Source organism: Xenia sp. Carnegie-2017, unplaced genomic scaffold, assembly GCF_021976095.1.
Source record: "Xenia sp. Carnegie-2017 unplaced genomic scaffold, XeniaSp_v1 HiC_scaffold_19, whole genome shotgun sequence".
NCBI lineage: Eukaryota > Metazoa > Cnidaria > Anthozoa > Malacalcyonacea > Xeniidae > Xenia > Xenia sp. Carnegie-2017.
In genome coordinates, this window is record NW_025813481.1 from 10262047 (window position 1) to 10279731 (window position 17685).

The window sequence follows — 17685 nt, forward strand, 5'->3', positions numbered from 1 at the left end:
TAAACAACAAAACGGGAGCGATCTTCATCGTCAAAATTCTAAAATACTGCGGGTTTTGGTGAGTGGGAAAAAAGAAATTCGAATTTAGCATGTCGAAAACTATAGAATACCATTCATAAAATTTAGCACCGCGATGGTGGCTACGAAACTTAATTTCTAAGGACATTTTGAGGCCACAGGCAACGGACTATTTTACATCACAGGTTCGTGCTGAGACTCTGATCCGAAATAGCCTTAATTGCAACTCTGGAGATTTGCATCGGTTTGATACATTCCCCGGAGATTCGTATACAGGTTTCAGCAGTCAGCCCATCGATTTCTTCGAGTATAGCCTAAAATGGGTGTAAAGTTTTGTGTTATTGGTACTATAAGTACAAGTACTTTAAAATAATCCTTAAAGAGGGTATCGTAATTGTATTGATTGTTGACACACAATCGCTTGTGTAAAGCAATTTGAAAAACAAACAACCCACGAGTAAGTAATAACTCGAACTCTGGGTTTTCTATCACGAATACAAAATCCTCCACAAAATAAGTACAATCTGCACAATGCATTTTACGCTCGTTTTTCACTTTCCAAACTTCACCCATCTTCTCGAATTACAAATATTTTCATTGCTGAATTGATCATTTGTGTCCAATGCATCACTATGTCGGGGCGCGGGAGGTCGTGTTTCACGTCGCATTCCATCAGATTCAATTACGTGAACTGCGCCGCCATATCAGACAACACTTTAACGGAGTCGACCAGAGTTCCCCTCACCAAACAGGCCGCTTTTGGGTTTTGCGTCCTTCATAATCAAAATGATTTGCCTACAGCTATGCTTAATGGTCGCACTAGTACTTCAATGCATCGATGCGCAAGCTATCAGGAATGGTAACACGAACAGCGAAGGCAGAATGAAATGTTATAACGAACAGTCCGAACCCATTCGATGTGTTCCTGGTTTTGTGAACGCCGCATTTCGACGCGAAGTGAAGTCGAACAACACTTGCGGTACACCTGCTACTAAATATTGCGTTCAGACTCTGTCAACCGGTCAAAGAGAGGAATGCCAATATTGCGATAGTCGCAGTAACGCGACAAGTCATCCTGCGATTCTTATCACTGACGTGAAGGACGACAGAAACTACTCTTGGTGGCAATCTGACACGTTGTATACGTTCTTAAGAAATAATATATACGATCGCACGAATCGTTTTTCTAAGGTTGTGCTGACCCTGGATTTGAACAAAGCTTTTGATATCGTAAGCATAAGACTTCGTTTCCGTTCGTTGCGGCCCGAGTCCATGGCAATATTTAAGAAAACAACGGCCGACGACAATGCTCCGTGGATTCCCTATCAATACTACTCCACCTCTTGCCAAGAAACGTACGGTATTCAACCCGACCAACTTATAATCGGTGATAGTAACCTTCAAACAGCCTTGTGCACTGCGAAATACAGTCAAATTGTGCCTATTTTCGGAGGTGAGGTACTTTTTCGAACACTGAAGAACCGACCGGGCAAGAACAACATCGAAAAGTTACCAGAGTTACAGGAATGGATCCTTGCAACGTCCTTAAAATTCGAACTGGACCGTTTGAACACTTTTGCCGATGACATTTTTGGCGATCCCAACGTTCTCAGGAGCTACTACTACGCCATCATTGACCTTTCTGTATTGGGAAAATGTCACTGCAATGGTCACGCATCGATTTGTAAACCAAGAAATGGTAATAACTATTTCTGCGAGTGCGAACACAACACGACTGGTATTGACTGCGAGAAATGCCTACCGACACACAACAATAAACCTTGGGGAAGAGCGACTAGTGAGAATGCTTTTGCTTGTGAAGGTAAATCTTTTTTTAGTTTTTGATGAGTAAGTTTAGCTGCCGTAAACTGTTCTTTCAATTTTTGATAAAATCGGAAAAAAACAGCGGTATTTTCAACATAACCGAGATATGAATGTGATATTTTTTGAACTATCTCGAGTCATGGATTGTGCAAGATGATATCATGCAGATTTTCCCCTTTGAGCAGCTTGCGAGGTAATTAGAAACGATTTCATGCTGTAAAATTATCAATCAAAGGTTGCAGACAAAGCTGTCGAGAGAATTGTGTGAGACTTGGGTTGAACACAGGTGCCCTTTTACCTTACGGCAATCTTGCCCTTGTTTCTATCAATTGTATGACTCGTTAGTTTTAGAACCTACCTTGAGCTTCAAGATTTGGGTAAAATTGAGGGTATGAATGCTTCGTTTCCTTTTCTTCCTAATGAACGTTTCTGTGTGAAGGTTCCTCTGTCATCTTTGAAGACGGAATTCGATTCTTGCCTAAACAATTTAAATTAATTCATGCCGTTGTTCTGAACAGAATGTCAACGTACTAAAGAAGTTAATTCGTTTGAGATAAACAACCCATGACCGATTTGCTCTGATAGCCGTAGCGAAATGGTTTTAACACCATTAACGTATTTCAATGCTTAATTTGTGTGTCATTGAAATTCATTACTGGTGCAAATTTAGGCATTCGCTCATTGTAACGAGAAGCTGGTATATAGTGTATAAAAGAAAAGTACTCAGCATTTGGCGAAAATTGAAATTCTCATTTAAATTTTCATTTCACTGCTGCATGAAATTAAGGCATCCGCTCTATGATTGTAAACAGAAGCTGATATATATTGCATAAAAAAAAGTACTCAGCTTACGAAGTTTTCTACAGACACACGCCGTTCGATTACCCTGGCGTGAATGGTTTTTGCTTTCTTTTTGCTGTCATTCAAATATGTGAGGAATTTCCTCGCTATACCGGCTATAGCAGTTTGCGACATCTTTAAATCGCCTTCGGTGTTCGTCATGTATAAATATAAACATATATACGTTAGCAGATGGACGACTATTAGTGTGTATAGCGTGCTCAGTGCATGTATTGAAACAACATAAAGAAAAGCCCTACGAAAACAAATGCCATAAACAGAATGAAACAAAACATCGAGGAAATACTGAGCGCTAGTAAAAGTAAAACTGTCAATTTTTGGCTTTGTCGAACGTTGTCATCTGGTAAAATGTTCACAGCTTTCAACTTGCGCTTTGTTTTTCAAGTTTACGCGCTCATCGTCGAGTTTGTTTTGAAAAAGATGTGTTACTTAAAAATGTTTGTCACTTCGAAAGCAACTTTGATCTCATATTTGGAGATCCGAGAGGCGAGACATGGACAATAAAAAATCACCACAAAAACATTTTCTCAAAAAAGAGCGTTCACAAAGTCCAGATTTTTCTTTTTTTGAGGGCTGGGTGGAGGAAGTTTGCTTATGAGCCATTATCTAAGCTGTAGTCATTGAAAATCGCAAACAAAACTAGTGATTCTAGTGATTCTAGAGACCTTTGATCTTTAATCCAACATTAACTATAGACAATGACTTGAAGGGAATGCGCACAGGTTTCGTGGATACAGCGTCTATTTCTATTTCAAACGTAGCGTTTTCGGCGACGGACGTATCATGGTACTATTCTGTTTAACGTACCATTGTTCAGTTATTAATGAATATAGCTGTTTGTTCATTAAACAGTTCTTCTTCAATTTGTGACGAAAGTAGTTTTATCGCGCTAGACATGCGGCTAATCATAACTATCTTGATGACAATAACTTTGAGAAGATATTTGTTGACAAATGATAAAAAACGATTTTACAGATGGGTAGTATACGATGTTTTGTTCCTGTTACATGAAGTTATTGATGCATGAGACTGTTATGATCGCAAAGATGTGAAACAATTCAAACATTTTTTATCAAATTTCTCCGCCAAAAATTCTAGAACAGTCTTTTGAAATCTTTCTTAAACGTCTTATATTGATCAAAGGCGAGTTTGTTGTTAAACAATCTTCAATAGACCGGAGAGTGGAAACAACTCCACTCTAGACCTAGACTTGCCTACCATAAACTAGCCCACCATAGACATGCTTATAATAAACTGGTCTACTATAAACATGCCTACCATAAACTAGTCTACCATAGACATTCCCACCTTAAACTAGTGTACCATGGACATGCCTACTATACACTAGTCTACTATAGACATTCCTACCATAAACTAGTCTACCATAAACATTCCTACCATAAACTAGTGTACCATGGACATGCCTACTATAAACTAGTCTACCATAGACATTCCTACCTTAAACTAGTCTACCATAGACATTCCTACCTTAAACTAGTCTACCACAGACATGCTTATACTAAACTAGTCTACTATAAACATCCCTACCATAAACTACTCTACCATAGACATTCCAACCTTAAACTAGTCTACTATAGACATTCCTACCATAAACTAGTCTACCATAGACATTCCTACCTTAAACTAGTGTACCATGGACATGCCTACTATAAACTAGTCTACTATAGACGCGCCCACCATAAACTAGTCTAGTATAGACATGTCCACTATAAACTAGTCTACCATAAACATTCCCACCTTACTAGTGCACTATAGACATGCCTACCATAAACTAGTCTACTATAGACGCGCCCACCATAAACTGGTCTAGTATAGACACACCCACTATAAACTAGTCTACCTTAAACATTGCCACCTTAAACTAGTGTACTATAGACATGCCTACTATAAACTAGTCTACCATAGACATGACTACCAAAAAATTATTCGAAAGCCCGTAATGCGAATTATATTGATACTACAATTTCCCTTTTACAGCGTGTGAATGTAATGGCCTTGCGGAAACCTGCGAATTCGAGGCAGAACTTTACGAAAGGACCGGCAAGGGTGGTCGATGTATAAACTGTCGTAATAACACGGGGGGGGCTCACTGTGAGAGATGTCGTGTGAATTACCACCGTGAACAAGATCACGAAGACTGCCGAGCATGTAACTGCAATCCTACTGGTTCATTGAGTCTGCAGTGTTACAAGGACGGTCGCTGTTACTGCAAACCTGGTGTAACTGGGGATAAATGTGATCGTTGCGAGCCTAACCACTACGGTTTCTCTTCGGATGGGTGCAGGTTTGTGGAGTTTGTGCATGTGAACAATAATACAGGAATTAATATAGGATTTGTATTTGTTAAAGTACTGCGTTTATTATTTCGCACAATGGTCATTAGTACTGAGATGGTCCTGGATATTTATGTAGCGGGGAGAAGTGAAATGGTGCTTAAGTTTTGTTAGTCTTAATCCACGATTAGGAGATATTTTTAGGAGTGTGCGAAATAAAAGATGTTTACTGTTTTTGTGCAAACCGAAGAGACTTTTGGGAGAACTCGAGACCGAAGATCGAGGGTGTGGACCTGCTTGAGACCTCTCGCAAACATCTACGAAATTTTCATAAGCCAGTGCAAACAAGAAAAACGTCTTTGTTTCTTTTATAAAATATATTATTAATATTAACAATAACGTGAAACAGACAAGTGTAAAGCAAAAATTTTGATTTTTCCTCTTAAATGGGTTCATGATTGATTTGCAAGTTCTCTTTTATTGATTGATTGATTTAATTGATTTAGCTCTGATTGGTTTGCAAAGGCTATTGCAAGCAATGCTATAGACCACTCAGCGCACACGTTTTATTTTTATTATTTTCTAATAGCAACTATTGCAATTGCTTTTGTTTATAAGCGCTTTCGTGTTTCTGTTGGTCTTCTGTTCTTATTCCATCGAACTCTACTAACGTCAACTAGTATCCGCTCTATAAACTATTGCAAGGTTTTTGTTTTGATCCAAATTGACATAAACTTCTCGCTCTTTTACAGTCCGTGTGAATGCTCGGTGAAAGGAACGCGATTGGATAACTTCCAATGTGACGACAACGGTCAGTGTAATTGCAAGAAAAACGTTGTTGGTAAGAACTGTGACAAGTGTCTTGACGGTCACTTTGCCCTGGAGAAGGACAATCCCGATGGATGTCGTCACTGCTTCTGCTATGGTCATTCATCCGACTGTAAGTCAGCTGCTGGCTACTCCAGTGTCAACCTGACATCGACCTTCCGTACTGGTTTTGAGGGATGGCGAGCATTTAACAGCGGAGGTTAGCAACGAAATTTCATACTTGCATTTGGGATGAAAATTGAGTCAATAAAAGGGGAAGGTGTATTGTGGTTTAATTTACTTGATAAATCACCCTTCACGTTCTCATAAGAGAATGTTGAATCATGAATGTTGAATGTTGAACAACCAAGTGACATTTAGTTGGTAGTAAAGGTTTTTAGAAGCTTTTTGAGCATTTCAAACAGCTCTCATCTCAGAATTATCGGAACCTCTAATTTTTCGACTCTCCTGGGTCACTTGGGTTTCAGAATTCTCGGGTTTCCGTTTGTTTTCAGAACTTCTGGGAACTCTATAGTCTTTGGCCATTCACCATGGTAATTTCGCTTTACGATCAAAAACAGTTTAGTCATGTTTCGTTTCATTCTGAAGATATTGAAGTTTTATGGAGTCCGATTTATAGAGAAAGTTGCTTGAAGAAAAGTTGAATGATTAGGAATATTTTCTATTATGCTACATCAACAGGACTGAGTTTCTGCCTGTGTTGAGTGTCAATGATGTAAAATCCTGCATAGGTATTTCATCGGTAAGTTGGCTAGAAACTAAAGTATGTTTATAAATTTCAAGGGACTCATTATGCAATGCAAAATCACTCTAGAAATTAGACAACACAAAACTTCAATAACTTGAAAATGCATAGAGATATGACTATACTGTTTCAGAAAGTCCGCTGTCGTGTAACAAGTTCTCTTCAATGAAGCTACTGTTTTAATAGCCAAATTTTCGTTTTACTGGCCTATAACAGATAATTTTGTAATGAAATTAACCAACAAAGCAATAACGTCATCGATATTGCTTTTCATTTCAAACAGGCGAGGACCTAACGGCAACGCTTGGAACGTGGAATGCTGGTGAACAAAGCGTGGGGGTGACGTCGATCAACCAAGATTCTCTTTTCCTCACCGCACCGCTTCCATATTTAAAAAAGAAACGCAGCAGTTATTCGAGGATCTTGTCCTTCCGCTTTAAAGTTGCCAGTACAGAAAACATGCAGTTCACCAAAGGCGACATCATGTTGATATCAAGGAGTAGAGATGGATTGATGGTTTCAACTTCTCTCACGGGACAAGGTGATTATTGTAGTTTATGACGTCAAAATAGTATGTTGTGCGTGGTAGTATGCTTTCGAACCCAGTCCCATAGATATCTAACTAACGTGTCGAGGTGGTAACAAGGTGGCAATTCCGACTTCTTAATCATTTTCATTACTTTGTGAAGAGTTTGTTTTCTTTGAGTTTTATATTTTCGTTTCAACCCTTTTGAAGCGATGAAAACAAAATAAGAACCTGGTCGAAATCTTAACCTAGACAGGTCTTCATGAAAAGATGGTATAAATCGGAAATTTTGGCGTAACAGGTTCTTAAAGTCTAGTTTCTTACATGTGGGCTTTTACTGTAGTCAGTGTCTACACACTAACTATTTCTCTTCAAATCTCCAGGTAACCCCGTACCGACGCGTGAATTCCAACTATACCAATATCGTCTTCACGAGGACCCGTCGTTTGACTGGGGCCCACAGCTAAATGGCTTCAATTTTCAACGCTTGCTCAACCATTTGGATGAAATCAAAATCAGAATGACGTATTCCGACCAAGGCACGGGCATCATCGACGACATATCTCTGGAGTACGCGACCAAAGATACGAATGCCGTCGACTTCGTGGTTTGGGTAGAGGAGTGCACCTGCCCACCCCCCTACGTTGGATTGTCCTGTGATGCCTGTCGCGAGGGGCATAAGCACGAGATAGTCAATGGTTCTGCGTATGACAGGTAAAAGATATAGTTCCACCAAGAATCGTGAGAAAGTTTACAGCATTCTTTGTCGTCCCCAGTGCCTTAATTGGGGAGGAGGGGGGTGCAAACATTCATATGGGCATTTTTGCCGTATTGATTTGTATCCTCGTTGCGCGGTCGAGCTGTTATAAAAGTTCACCCTATTTTCTGTATTCTTTTTAATTTCAAACGATTGCAATAATGGAAGTCTCTGTTTACTTACAACTGCCGCCTTGTTTTTTTTTGAGTTGTAAAAAAATGTTGCTTGTTTTCGTTTCTGTTCAGTCAATCTGGTTGTAGAATTCGCAGTGCAGAATGGTGCTGCTACTGACGACGAGAAGACATCTTAAATTGGACATTAATATTTTTATTTTTCATCACTCAAGATGCGTTCGATGCGAATGTAACCAGCACGCGGACAGCTGCGATGCCGATACGGGAAAATGTGACTGCTTGCACAACACAGTTGGAAATGATTGCTCGATTTGCAAAGACGGTTTTTACGGCAACCCAACCGCAGGTACTCCGGATGATTGCAAGCCATGCCCGTGTAAATACGGGACAAAGTGCATCGAAATTGGCGGAAAAGTCACGTGTACAGTTTGCGATGAAGGACATCAAGGTAATAACTTGATATTTCGTTGGTTTATTTGTATTTTTGAGTGTCGTTTTCCTCCGAATGAGGAATAAAACAGGCGGAAATGTTTTAGGTTGGTTTGGGTTGCGTAGCCACCGAAGGCTGCGTAAAGTGTTGCAACATTGCCCAGAAAAACTCAGTTCAACTGTACTACTGATTTCTCTTTCTAAATATTTCGTGAAGTTAAGATTTGTTGCATCTGCATGTGTAATTTAGTATTCTAGACTCTTTAGTTTAGACTGCTCTTAGTAGAAAGGCCGTTTTAGGCGTTGTAATGGTTGTTGTGTATTACTTGTTCAGACAAGTCATAAATGTCAAGCCTGCAGCGGATTGGCTGCGGCAGATCCCAGATGTGTGTGAGAGAAAACTGCTTACTTCGCCGCTCAAATTATAACAAAAAGACTTATGTTCAATAAACTTAGCTTCGGGTGCAAGGTGCATCTTGGTTGCCACTCATTCTTTAAGCGCGGAAAAGTGTTGATTTGTTGTGATGTTTTCAGTTTTCAACATTTAACATGTTTCTATCCATTTCTTATTTCAGGTGAACTTTGTGAATCGTGTGTCGACGGATATTTTGCTGCGCCCGGGGATCCTTGCAGAAAATGCAATTGCAACGGTAACATCGATGCGAACGCTGTTCAGAATTGCGACTCCATTTCTGGCGACTGTTTAAAGTGCATATACAACACACGAAACGGTCCGAAGAATCAGTGCGAGCTCTGTAAAGTCGGTTACTATGGTGATGCGTTGACTTATCCAAAACCCGGATGCAAAGGTACCGTGATAAAAGCTTGCGTACGACAGTAGAAGGCATGCAGATTATGTGACAGAATGAAACCATAAAATCATCATTATACCTTTCTTTTGACAATAAGCATCACCTTATTGACTATGACTATAGTGTACACAGTGTTGCTTCGAATCATCATCATTAGACCTTTCTTACAAATGTTATCATCACTTAAATAGTCATCATTAAATTGACTTGAACAATGGTGTACACAGTATAGCTTCAAATCAATACTATTGACTCTCTCTTAACAAAATTAACGCCACTTCAAAACTGCCTACTTTTCGTGATCTGGCAATCACAGACTATCGACGATGAATGTCGCCAATTCCAGCGACTCTTTGCGATGAATGAGAATTAGTCTCTACCATTTGCAAGCGACCGATAGGCATATTTTATTTTGCGTGTTGTTTAGTAGCTGTGTAAAGTAAATACTTTGAACTGTGAGATGATGACGTTTGACATGTCTCGTCTGTATGTTTGATGTAATACTAAGATTTTTGTCATGACTTTTGTGAAAAATGTTCTTCAAAAACTCCAATAGGGTGAGACTGGCAACGAGAAGAAAGATTAGTCACCATCGCTGACGAAAATGATATAAATGATGTTGTTTAACACACAGACAAGACATGTCAAACGATTCGTCTCACAGTCCAAACTATTTACTTTACTTGTTTTATCTTATGTGTTTCGCACACAAAACGTGACGTTTAAGCCAGAAATCAACGCACAAAATAATATGTGCCTAACGGTCGCTTACAAATGGCAATATCCATTCAGTAATATCAAGCACACTTGCCTGGCCGTATTTTTGTAATGTTTCCTAGAGTTGCCCATTATTTGTTCATTGCTATCCTTCTTTCTATCCAGCCTGCGACTGTCACGAAAATGGAACGTACTCATCATCGTTGAATGTCGTCGATGGCACACCCTTACCATGTGATCAGAATGGTCAGTGTACGTGCCGCGAGAACGTCGTTGGTTTGAAATGCGACCAATGTTTGGAGAATTACTGGAACATCAACTCCGGGGATGGTTGTGAGGCGTGCGCATGTCACTCGACGGGTGCTTACAATGATAGTTGCGACATGTTCTCTGGACAATGCGTCTGCAAGCCTGGTGTTGGTGGTCGACGTTGTGATCAATGTTTACCAGATCATTACCAATTCTCGCCCGAGGGCTGCCGAGGTAGGTGCAATTGCGGATCTTGGGTAAGCGGTAGGGCAGAATCATTGCAGCTGATTTTAAATTCGAAGTACTTTTGGAACAACGTTGTTGGTTAGAAATTTCTAAGAAATATTTGAAACTAAACTATTACCTGATTGAGATTTGCTGTTATTGAAAATATATTTGTGGTAAGTTATTCTAACCTACCCTTAATCCGCTATTTTGTGGGTGAACATTTATTAGCTCATTTCAAAAACATCCGCCGCGCGTTTCATTGTGGTGGCACTATATTTAAACATGGCACCGATTTAAGAAATAAAAGATGTTTTCTGTGTTTGTAGAAGCTTACGCAAACCAAGGAAACCTTTTGGGAAATGTCGAGAGCAGACTGGTGCAATGATTGATTTGCAAATTCCCTTTTGTCGATTATTTAATGTAACTTTGATCAGTTTGCGCAGGCTAATGCAAACTCAGTTATAAACCAATCAGCGCATGCGTGATACCATGTTTTTTGGTTCACGACATTAATATCAATAATCTATGTTTAGTTATGTGGAATTCTAATCTGTGCGCATACCGTTAATTTGGAACTCTGTGTGTATAATCGAGTCTATTAAAGTTTCATTTTCATTGCGTATTGTACTTCATTGTACTTAAAAACATCACATACTGGGATATATGAAGCTGCATGGCTAGGTTAAACAATTAATGAGAAACTTGCGTCTATTTTCCTCCACATTTAAAACTGCGTTTCAACGAATATAGGCTTAGTGTTTACATATATGATCAAGGTTTATGATTGGTGTGAAGTACAGTTAAGTACAATACCCTCCAGAATTGATGAATCTAAATAGCGAATAGTTAATGTTCATTTCTAATCTTCTGATTCAGCCAAACAATCTGATTTGCAGCCAAATTCTAGACTGACATGGCTTTGCTGTTCGGCTTTGTGAAAATAAACTACAGCGCACACAGATTTTTCATTCTAACTTGAAGCTTGAAGTCTTCGTGAGACAAATACATAATGTAATTCGTTTATACAAATACATAATGCAATGGCTGTCCATTTTCTACTATTGTCGCATTAAATCGAACAACTCCGCTAACAAAATGCATATTCTCATTTTAGCTTGCAATTGTGATCCAAACGGATCTCTAGGCGTCTCGTGTGACGAGGACGGACGTTGTGTTTGCCGACCAGGTGTCTTAGGAATCAAATGTGATCAATGTGGCGAAAATCGATTCAATCTTTCTGCTGGATGTACACGTAAGCACCGTTGGTCAAAATTGCGATAACCGTATTAACTCTATTTAGTCTCTATCTTGGGGTTGTTTTACGCTACGTTTCAACTGAAGGTCTAGTAGAAGGAAAGCTCTCGATTGAGACTGGGACTAATCAGAGGGTATACGGTACTTGCACTTTTGGCGGGCGTCATATTTCCTGTTTCTTTTTCGTCCATTTTAGGCTGCCCTCCTTGCTATGACGAACTTCAGATCAAGGTAAACAAGCTTCGGGCATTTTTGAAAGCATTGAACGAGTCCAGCGAGAACATAACCCGTGGCTCCGCAGACGCAAATCCGGACAAGGAGTTCTTAAAACGCTTGAACATTGTGAAAGATGAGTTACATTTGTTATTATTGAGAGCAGAAAACATTTCTGAGGCCGACCAAGAGCTAATGCGTCGACTGGATGCCGTCAATCAAACTTTGAATGTTATCGATGAAAAGCTAAAAAACAGCGAAACTAAGACAACGGAAGCTGACGTGAATGCAAAGACTGCCAGCAGTGAAGTGAAATTGGCCGAAGAGTCAATTGAGCGTTCCTGGAAACTTGTCGATGAAATACGTGGCCCGACGAATCGGACATCCGAGATCATCAATGAAATCTACAAAATCAGTTCTAACTGGAACAAGACTATCATAAACATATGGGAGACTGTTAATAAGGTATAAGGTTCTGTGAACTGTGATGTAAACTCACCCTACGTGCTCGGTCCGTACAAAAAACTACCCATCCGATACTTCTCAGTAAAGACCTAGCGCTATGTTGATAAGGGCTTAGTAATGCGCAGAAAACAATTGATTCAATAGACTTAATACATGCATAAATAATCCCCCCCCCCCTCCCTCCCCAATTGTCGAGCTGGTTACGCAATTGTCTCATGTTGGAACACACAATCAAATATATTGTACAAGCTTTCATATGTAAAGATTATGCGCAGCCCAATCGGCAATTATTTTTTCACTGTCGAGTAATCTATTGATGTCTTTAAGTGACCACGTTATGTTTTATAGAAAGGATGCGTTTTTGTCCGTGTGTCGTAGAAAGAAAATCGTCTTAAGCGTTTGAATGACATGCACCACAAAAATCTCAATTTACGGTCTAATGTCTGCTTTTTGTTTGTGGATGTAGATCATCCAGGTTAGTAGAGTCCTTTGAAGGACTGTAGATGTTGATGTTGACTGATTTTCCACAACTTTACCGGTAGTGATCTTCAGATTCGAAAAAAAAAGGTTGTCGAAACGTCAGTCATTACCAACAACAACAATCCTTCTCAGGACTCTACTATCCTGAACGATCTACATCTACAAACATGTAACGATACTCCCGGGTTCACACCATTTACTTTAGTGTCTTCTATTGCTCAGGAACTCGACCGGTTAGCTCTTAAAGTGCTTATGAAGTGCAATTTTCATGCTCTTTTCTATTGGTTTAATTAAAAGTATTTGCCATCAAAGTCATTTTTCTACAAACATAATTGAAAGTGATCATTTTAAACCGCTTTTATAGCCGTCTGAAGTTGGGATTTCACACATCGTGTGCGAACGTTTTTTGGCCTCCACGTTTGCTCATTATGATGTCATAACTAGTACACATTCAGACGTGAAGTTTTTATCGAAAGATATTTCCGTTCGGCTGAGCAAACATACATGGCGGCCATAAAGTTGCACACGTTTTACACAGCGTATCATAGTCAAAAATATCAAATTGGTTGTGAACATTTGAATATTTCTTTAAGCCAATAAAGATGATATGAACATTTTCACTTCATAAGCATTAAAATGCTATCATCTCATTCATCTTTAGATTCAAAACCGTTCCGAGGATCAACAGCGGGAAATAGAGGAATTGAGAAAGAAAGCACTCGAGGCTTTGAACGCTTCGACATTGGCAAACAGAGAAATGGAAGATATTCTGCTCGATCAGAAAAATACTGAAGCAAAATTGATGTTTAGCGACAACACGATCGGTGAACTAAAAGCCCTTGCAGATGACGTCTACGATAACAGTTCTAAAAGTCAAAGTGCCGCATCAAGCACACTTCAAAAGGCTGAGGAACTTTTGGACGAAGCAAGCAAACCGCTCGCTTTTGTCAATGTCAATGAAACTAAAGGTAGAGAATGTTTTTGTTATTTATCATAGTGACATTACGCATGTATTGACAAGTTGTCGTGGATACGTTAGTATAGTGCTGTTATGAAAGGTTAGTGTTTTAGGTTTGATATTTAGAATTTGTGTTGATGGTACATATCACGTTGGGTTTGATGAGTCACGTAAGTAAGTACTGAGGTATCACGTTCTCATTGATATTTCACGTTGGCATAGATATGTCATGTTAGCTTTGATATTTCACGTTAACACTGAGATATTTCACGTTGGCACTGATATTTCACGTTAACTTTGATATTTCACGTTAACATCCATATATCACGTTAAAACTGAGATATTTCACTTTGGCATAGACATGTCACGTTAGCATTGATGTGTCACGTTAATACTGATATTTCACGTTAAAACTGAGATATTTCACTTTGGCATAGACATGTCACGTTAGCATTGATGTGTCACGTTAATACTGATATTTCACGTTAACACTGAGATATTTCACGTTAGCATTGATGTGTCACGTTAATACTGATATTTCACGTTAACACTGAGATATTTCACGTTAGCATTGATATTTCACGTTAACATTTATATGTCATGTTAGCATTAATATTTCACGTTAACATTGATATGTCAGTTTTCGTTGATATGTCACGTTGTCATAGATATGTCACGTCAGCATTGATATGTCATGTTAGTATTGTTATGTCTCTAACAGTTTTTACGTTTTATCTAAAAACATTTCATAATCTACTTCTTGAAATTGTGTTATACGGTGATTTTCTTTGCTTCAGCCGAAGCTGCGACGTCTACAAACGAAGCAAAGGAATTGCAAGATGAAGCAAGAAGCCTTAAAGGAAACACAAACTTACAGAATATTTCTGACGCAGAGTTGATGAAGAGAGTTAAAAAATTGTATCGCATTGAAAATGTCACCAGTGATCTTTTGAATCAAGTAAAGCAAGCGAATAGAACGGCAGACGAGGCTATCGTTAATGGTACAAAAACTTTGGAACTTGCGAAGGAAAATCTTAAACTTCTAGAGGTTTGTTAAAATATGTGATGAACCTCGATGCCAACCATCATGCATTGCGCTCTTAATCGGTTATTTTTCGAAGCACGAAATTTTGAATATGAAAATGAATCGCGTTGGTTTGGTCAGCTTTCGTAGAAGTGTTGCTTTGCTACAGAAAAAACTTTAGCATTAAGCTTGGGAACATTGACGGTTGTGTTGTAAAAGCTCGCTCACACTCGCTTTCATTGTCTCATGCAAACACATTGTCTCATCTATGGCGGGTTTTTGCTCTATTATTTTGAATCTTGAAATCGGCAGAGTGATTCTGAAAGTCAACTCACTGAATGTGTGTGAGCTTTAAATTTATCATTTCCGTATACAGGTGTTGATGTTTTATTACTAAGAGTTTTTTTCGTGTTTTTGAAAAGTACACGCGATTCTTTTGTGAGATTAATACAAATAATGTGCCATCGTAATTCCAATAGTACGGAATTGCTCAAAAACATGCATGCCGTATGAATAAGTCTTCTGCAATTGTTTTTTTGTTCGCTTTTATTACAGAATTTCAACAAAGAAGTAAACGAAAGTATGACTAGAGCGGACAAGGCCAAGGGAAATTTAGTCGAAATACGTCGTCTTATATCTCTCGCCAACAACAACACCGCTAAGGCCAATGATGAGATCGATGATGCCAGAAAACTTGTCGGAGATGCTGAGAATATTGCTAAAAGCGGAAGTGAAACATCGTCCAAAACAAATGACGTAAGTGCTCATGTGGGGGATCACGTGTGTAGGAAGTGCAAAGCTCACTTTCTCTGATCACAGGGGTGAAGGTGACAGTAGGTTTGTCATGTTGACATTAGATTCGTCATGGTAACAATAGGTTCGTCATGGTAACAATAGGTTCGTCATGGTAACAATAGGTTCAACATGGTTACAATAGGTTCGTCATGGTTACAATAGGTTCATAATGGTTATAATAGGTTCGTCATGGTAACAACAGGTTCGTCATGGTAACAATAGGTTCGTCAAGGTAACAATATGTTCGTCATGGTAACAATAGGTTCATAATGGTTACAATAGGTTCGTCATGGTAACAATAGGTTCGTCATGGTAACAACAGGTTCGTCATGGTAACAATAGGTTCGTCAAGGTAACAATAGGTTCGTCATGGTAACAATAGGTTCGTCATGGTTACAATAGGTTCATAATGGTTACAATAGGTTCGTCATGGTAACAACAGGTTCGTCATGGTAACAATAGGTTTGTCATGGCAACAATAGGTTCGTCATGGTAACAATAGGTTCGTCATAGTAACAATAAGTTCGTCATGGTAACAATAGGTTCGTCATGGTAACAATAGGTTCAACATGGTTATAATAGGTTCGTCATGGTTACGATAGGTTCATATTGGTTACAATAGGTTAGTCATGGTAACAACAGGTTCGTCATGGTAACGATAGGTTCGTCATGGTAACGATAGGTTCGTCAAGGTAACAATAGGTTCGTCATGGTAACAATAGGTTCGTCATGGTAACAGCAGGTTCGTCAAGTAACAATAGGTTCGCCATGGTAACAATAGGTTCGTCGAGGTTACAATAGGTTCGTCATGGTAACAACAGGTTTGTTATGGTAACGTTAGGTTCGTCATGGTAACGATAGGTTCGTGAAGGTAGTTCGTCATTGGCCTGCGCTAAACAGATCTGAGCTCAACCAATTAAATCAATCAGTCAATCAACGAGAATTGCAAATCAATAATGAATACATTATGGAGGAAAAATGAAAATGTTTGTTTCGCATTATTGTTATTTTATAAAAGTAATAAAAGATGTTTTTCGTGTTTGCACTGACTTATGCAAACCTCGGAGATGTTTGTGAAAACTCTCGAGCAGGTATAAATCTTCGAACTTCGGTTTTTTGTGAAAAACATCTTTTATTTCTGCAATAAGAAGGAAGTAGATATTGACAAATCGATACCCTTCATATCTCTTCATTCTACACATTTTGGCACAATTTCTCTGAATTCGCAGTTTCGTAGATTGAAGAACGAGGTGGACAGACCACATTCAACACTGCTTCTTTTTCTTTTAAGGACGCCGAAAAATTGAAAAGGGAAGTCGACAGCTTTGTCGTTCCGGACGCAAATATTTACGAAGACGTCAAAAATGCCGAAAAAATGATCGAGAAGTACGAAGAACGGGTAAAAAATCAGTCGCGTCTTGTTAAAAATGCGAAGAAAACGGTAAACGAATCGAAAATGAATGCGCAATCCGTCAAAGATACCATAAAGAAAGTTCGCTCAAGCATCATTGAAGTCGAGTCGAAAATTGCTGACTTGGGAGACTTGGACTGGGATAGGTTGTACGAGCTCGAAAAGGCAATTGCGGAGCAAGAGAAAATGGAAAGGGATCTCAAAGAAAAGGTAGCATTTCTCGAGGTTGATAAGACAAGAATAGATCGACAAATCAAGAGCTACTACATCGATCTGAGCGAACTAAACGAAGCTTTGGTAGAACTTACAAAGAACCACGGCAAACTTCATGGCACGTGTTTAAAGGAAGTGCCGGATCCCAACTAAAAGAAATTTGACATAAGAGCAATAAACCTATGCCTTTATATATAGTGAAAATTCAAACCATATCGTTATCATACAGATTTCATGTATTATAATGACTGTTTTTGTAGAGGAATAACGGTCATGGAAATTGCAGAACGGAATTGTCGTGTTTATCTACTCAAATGTCCAAGACTGACTGTATGCGATTTAAAGTTTTATTTTATTTTATTAACGTTAGAAATAAACTTTATTGTTGTATTTTGAGGATTTTTTACCATTAGAAAAGTCGTGAGAACCGCGACGCAAAGTGTAAGGAGT

General features: G+C 38.9%; 1 protein-coding gene across 1 annotated transcript; it reads left to right on the plus strand.

Annotated features, from left to right (window-relative positions):
• The first annotated feature begins 690 nt into the window (after positions 1-690).
• On the plus strand, positions 691-17680 carry LOC124438070 (laminin subunit gamma-1-like). Its single transcript, XM_046988061.1, has 14 exons — positions 691-1840; positions 4702-5008; positions 5750-6024; positions 6854-7111; positions 7480-7810; positions 8200-8435; positions 8992-9225; positions 10111-10428; positions 11537-11674; positions 11873-12354; positions 13496-13802; positions 14590-14840; positions 15372-15572; positions 16903-17680. Exons 1-14 carry the CDS (start codon positions 805-807, stop codon positions 17386-17388), a joined length of 4860 nt encoding a protein of 1619 aa, XP_046844017.1. The 5' UTR covers positions 691-804; the 3' UTR covers positions 17389-17680.
• Positions 17681-17685: the final 5 nt, after the last annotated feature.

Coding starts and splice junctions, on each gene's coding strand:
- LOC124438070 (XM_046988061.1), top strand. CDS start 805: ATGATTTGCCTACAGCTATGCTTAATGGTCGCACTAGTACTTCAATGC. Junction 11,675..11,872: donor TCTTTCTGCTGGATGTACAC/GTAAGCACCGTT, acceptor CGTCCATTTTAG/GCTGCCCTCCTTGCTATGAC. Junction 13,803..14,589: donor CAATGTCAATGAAACTAAAG/GTAGAGAATGTT, acceptor TCTTTGCTTCAG/CCGAAGCTGCGACGTCTACA.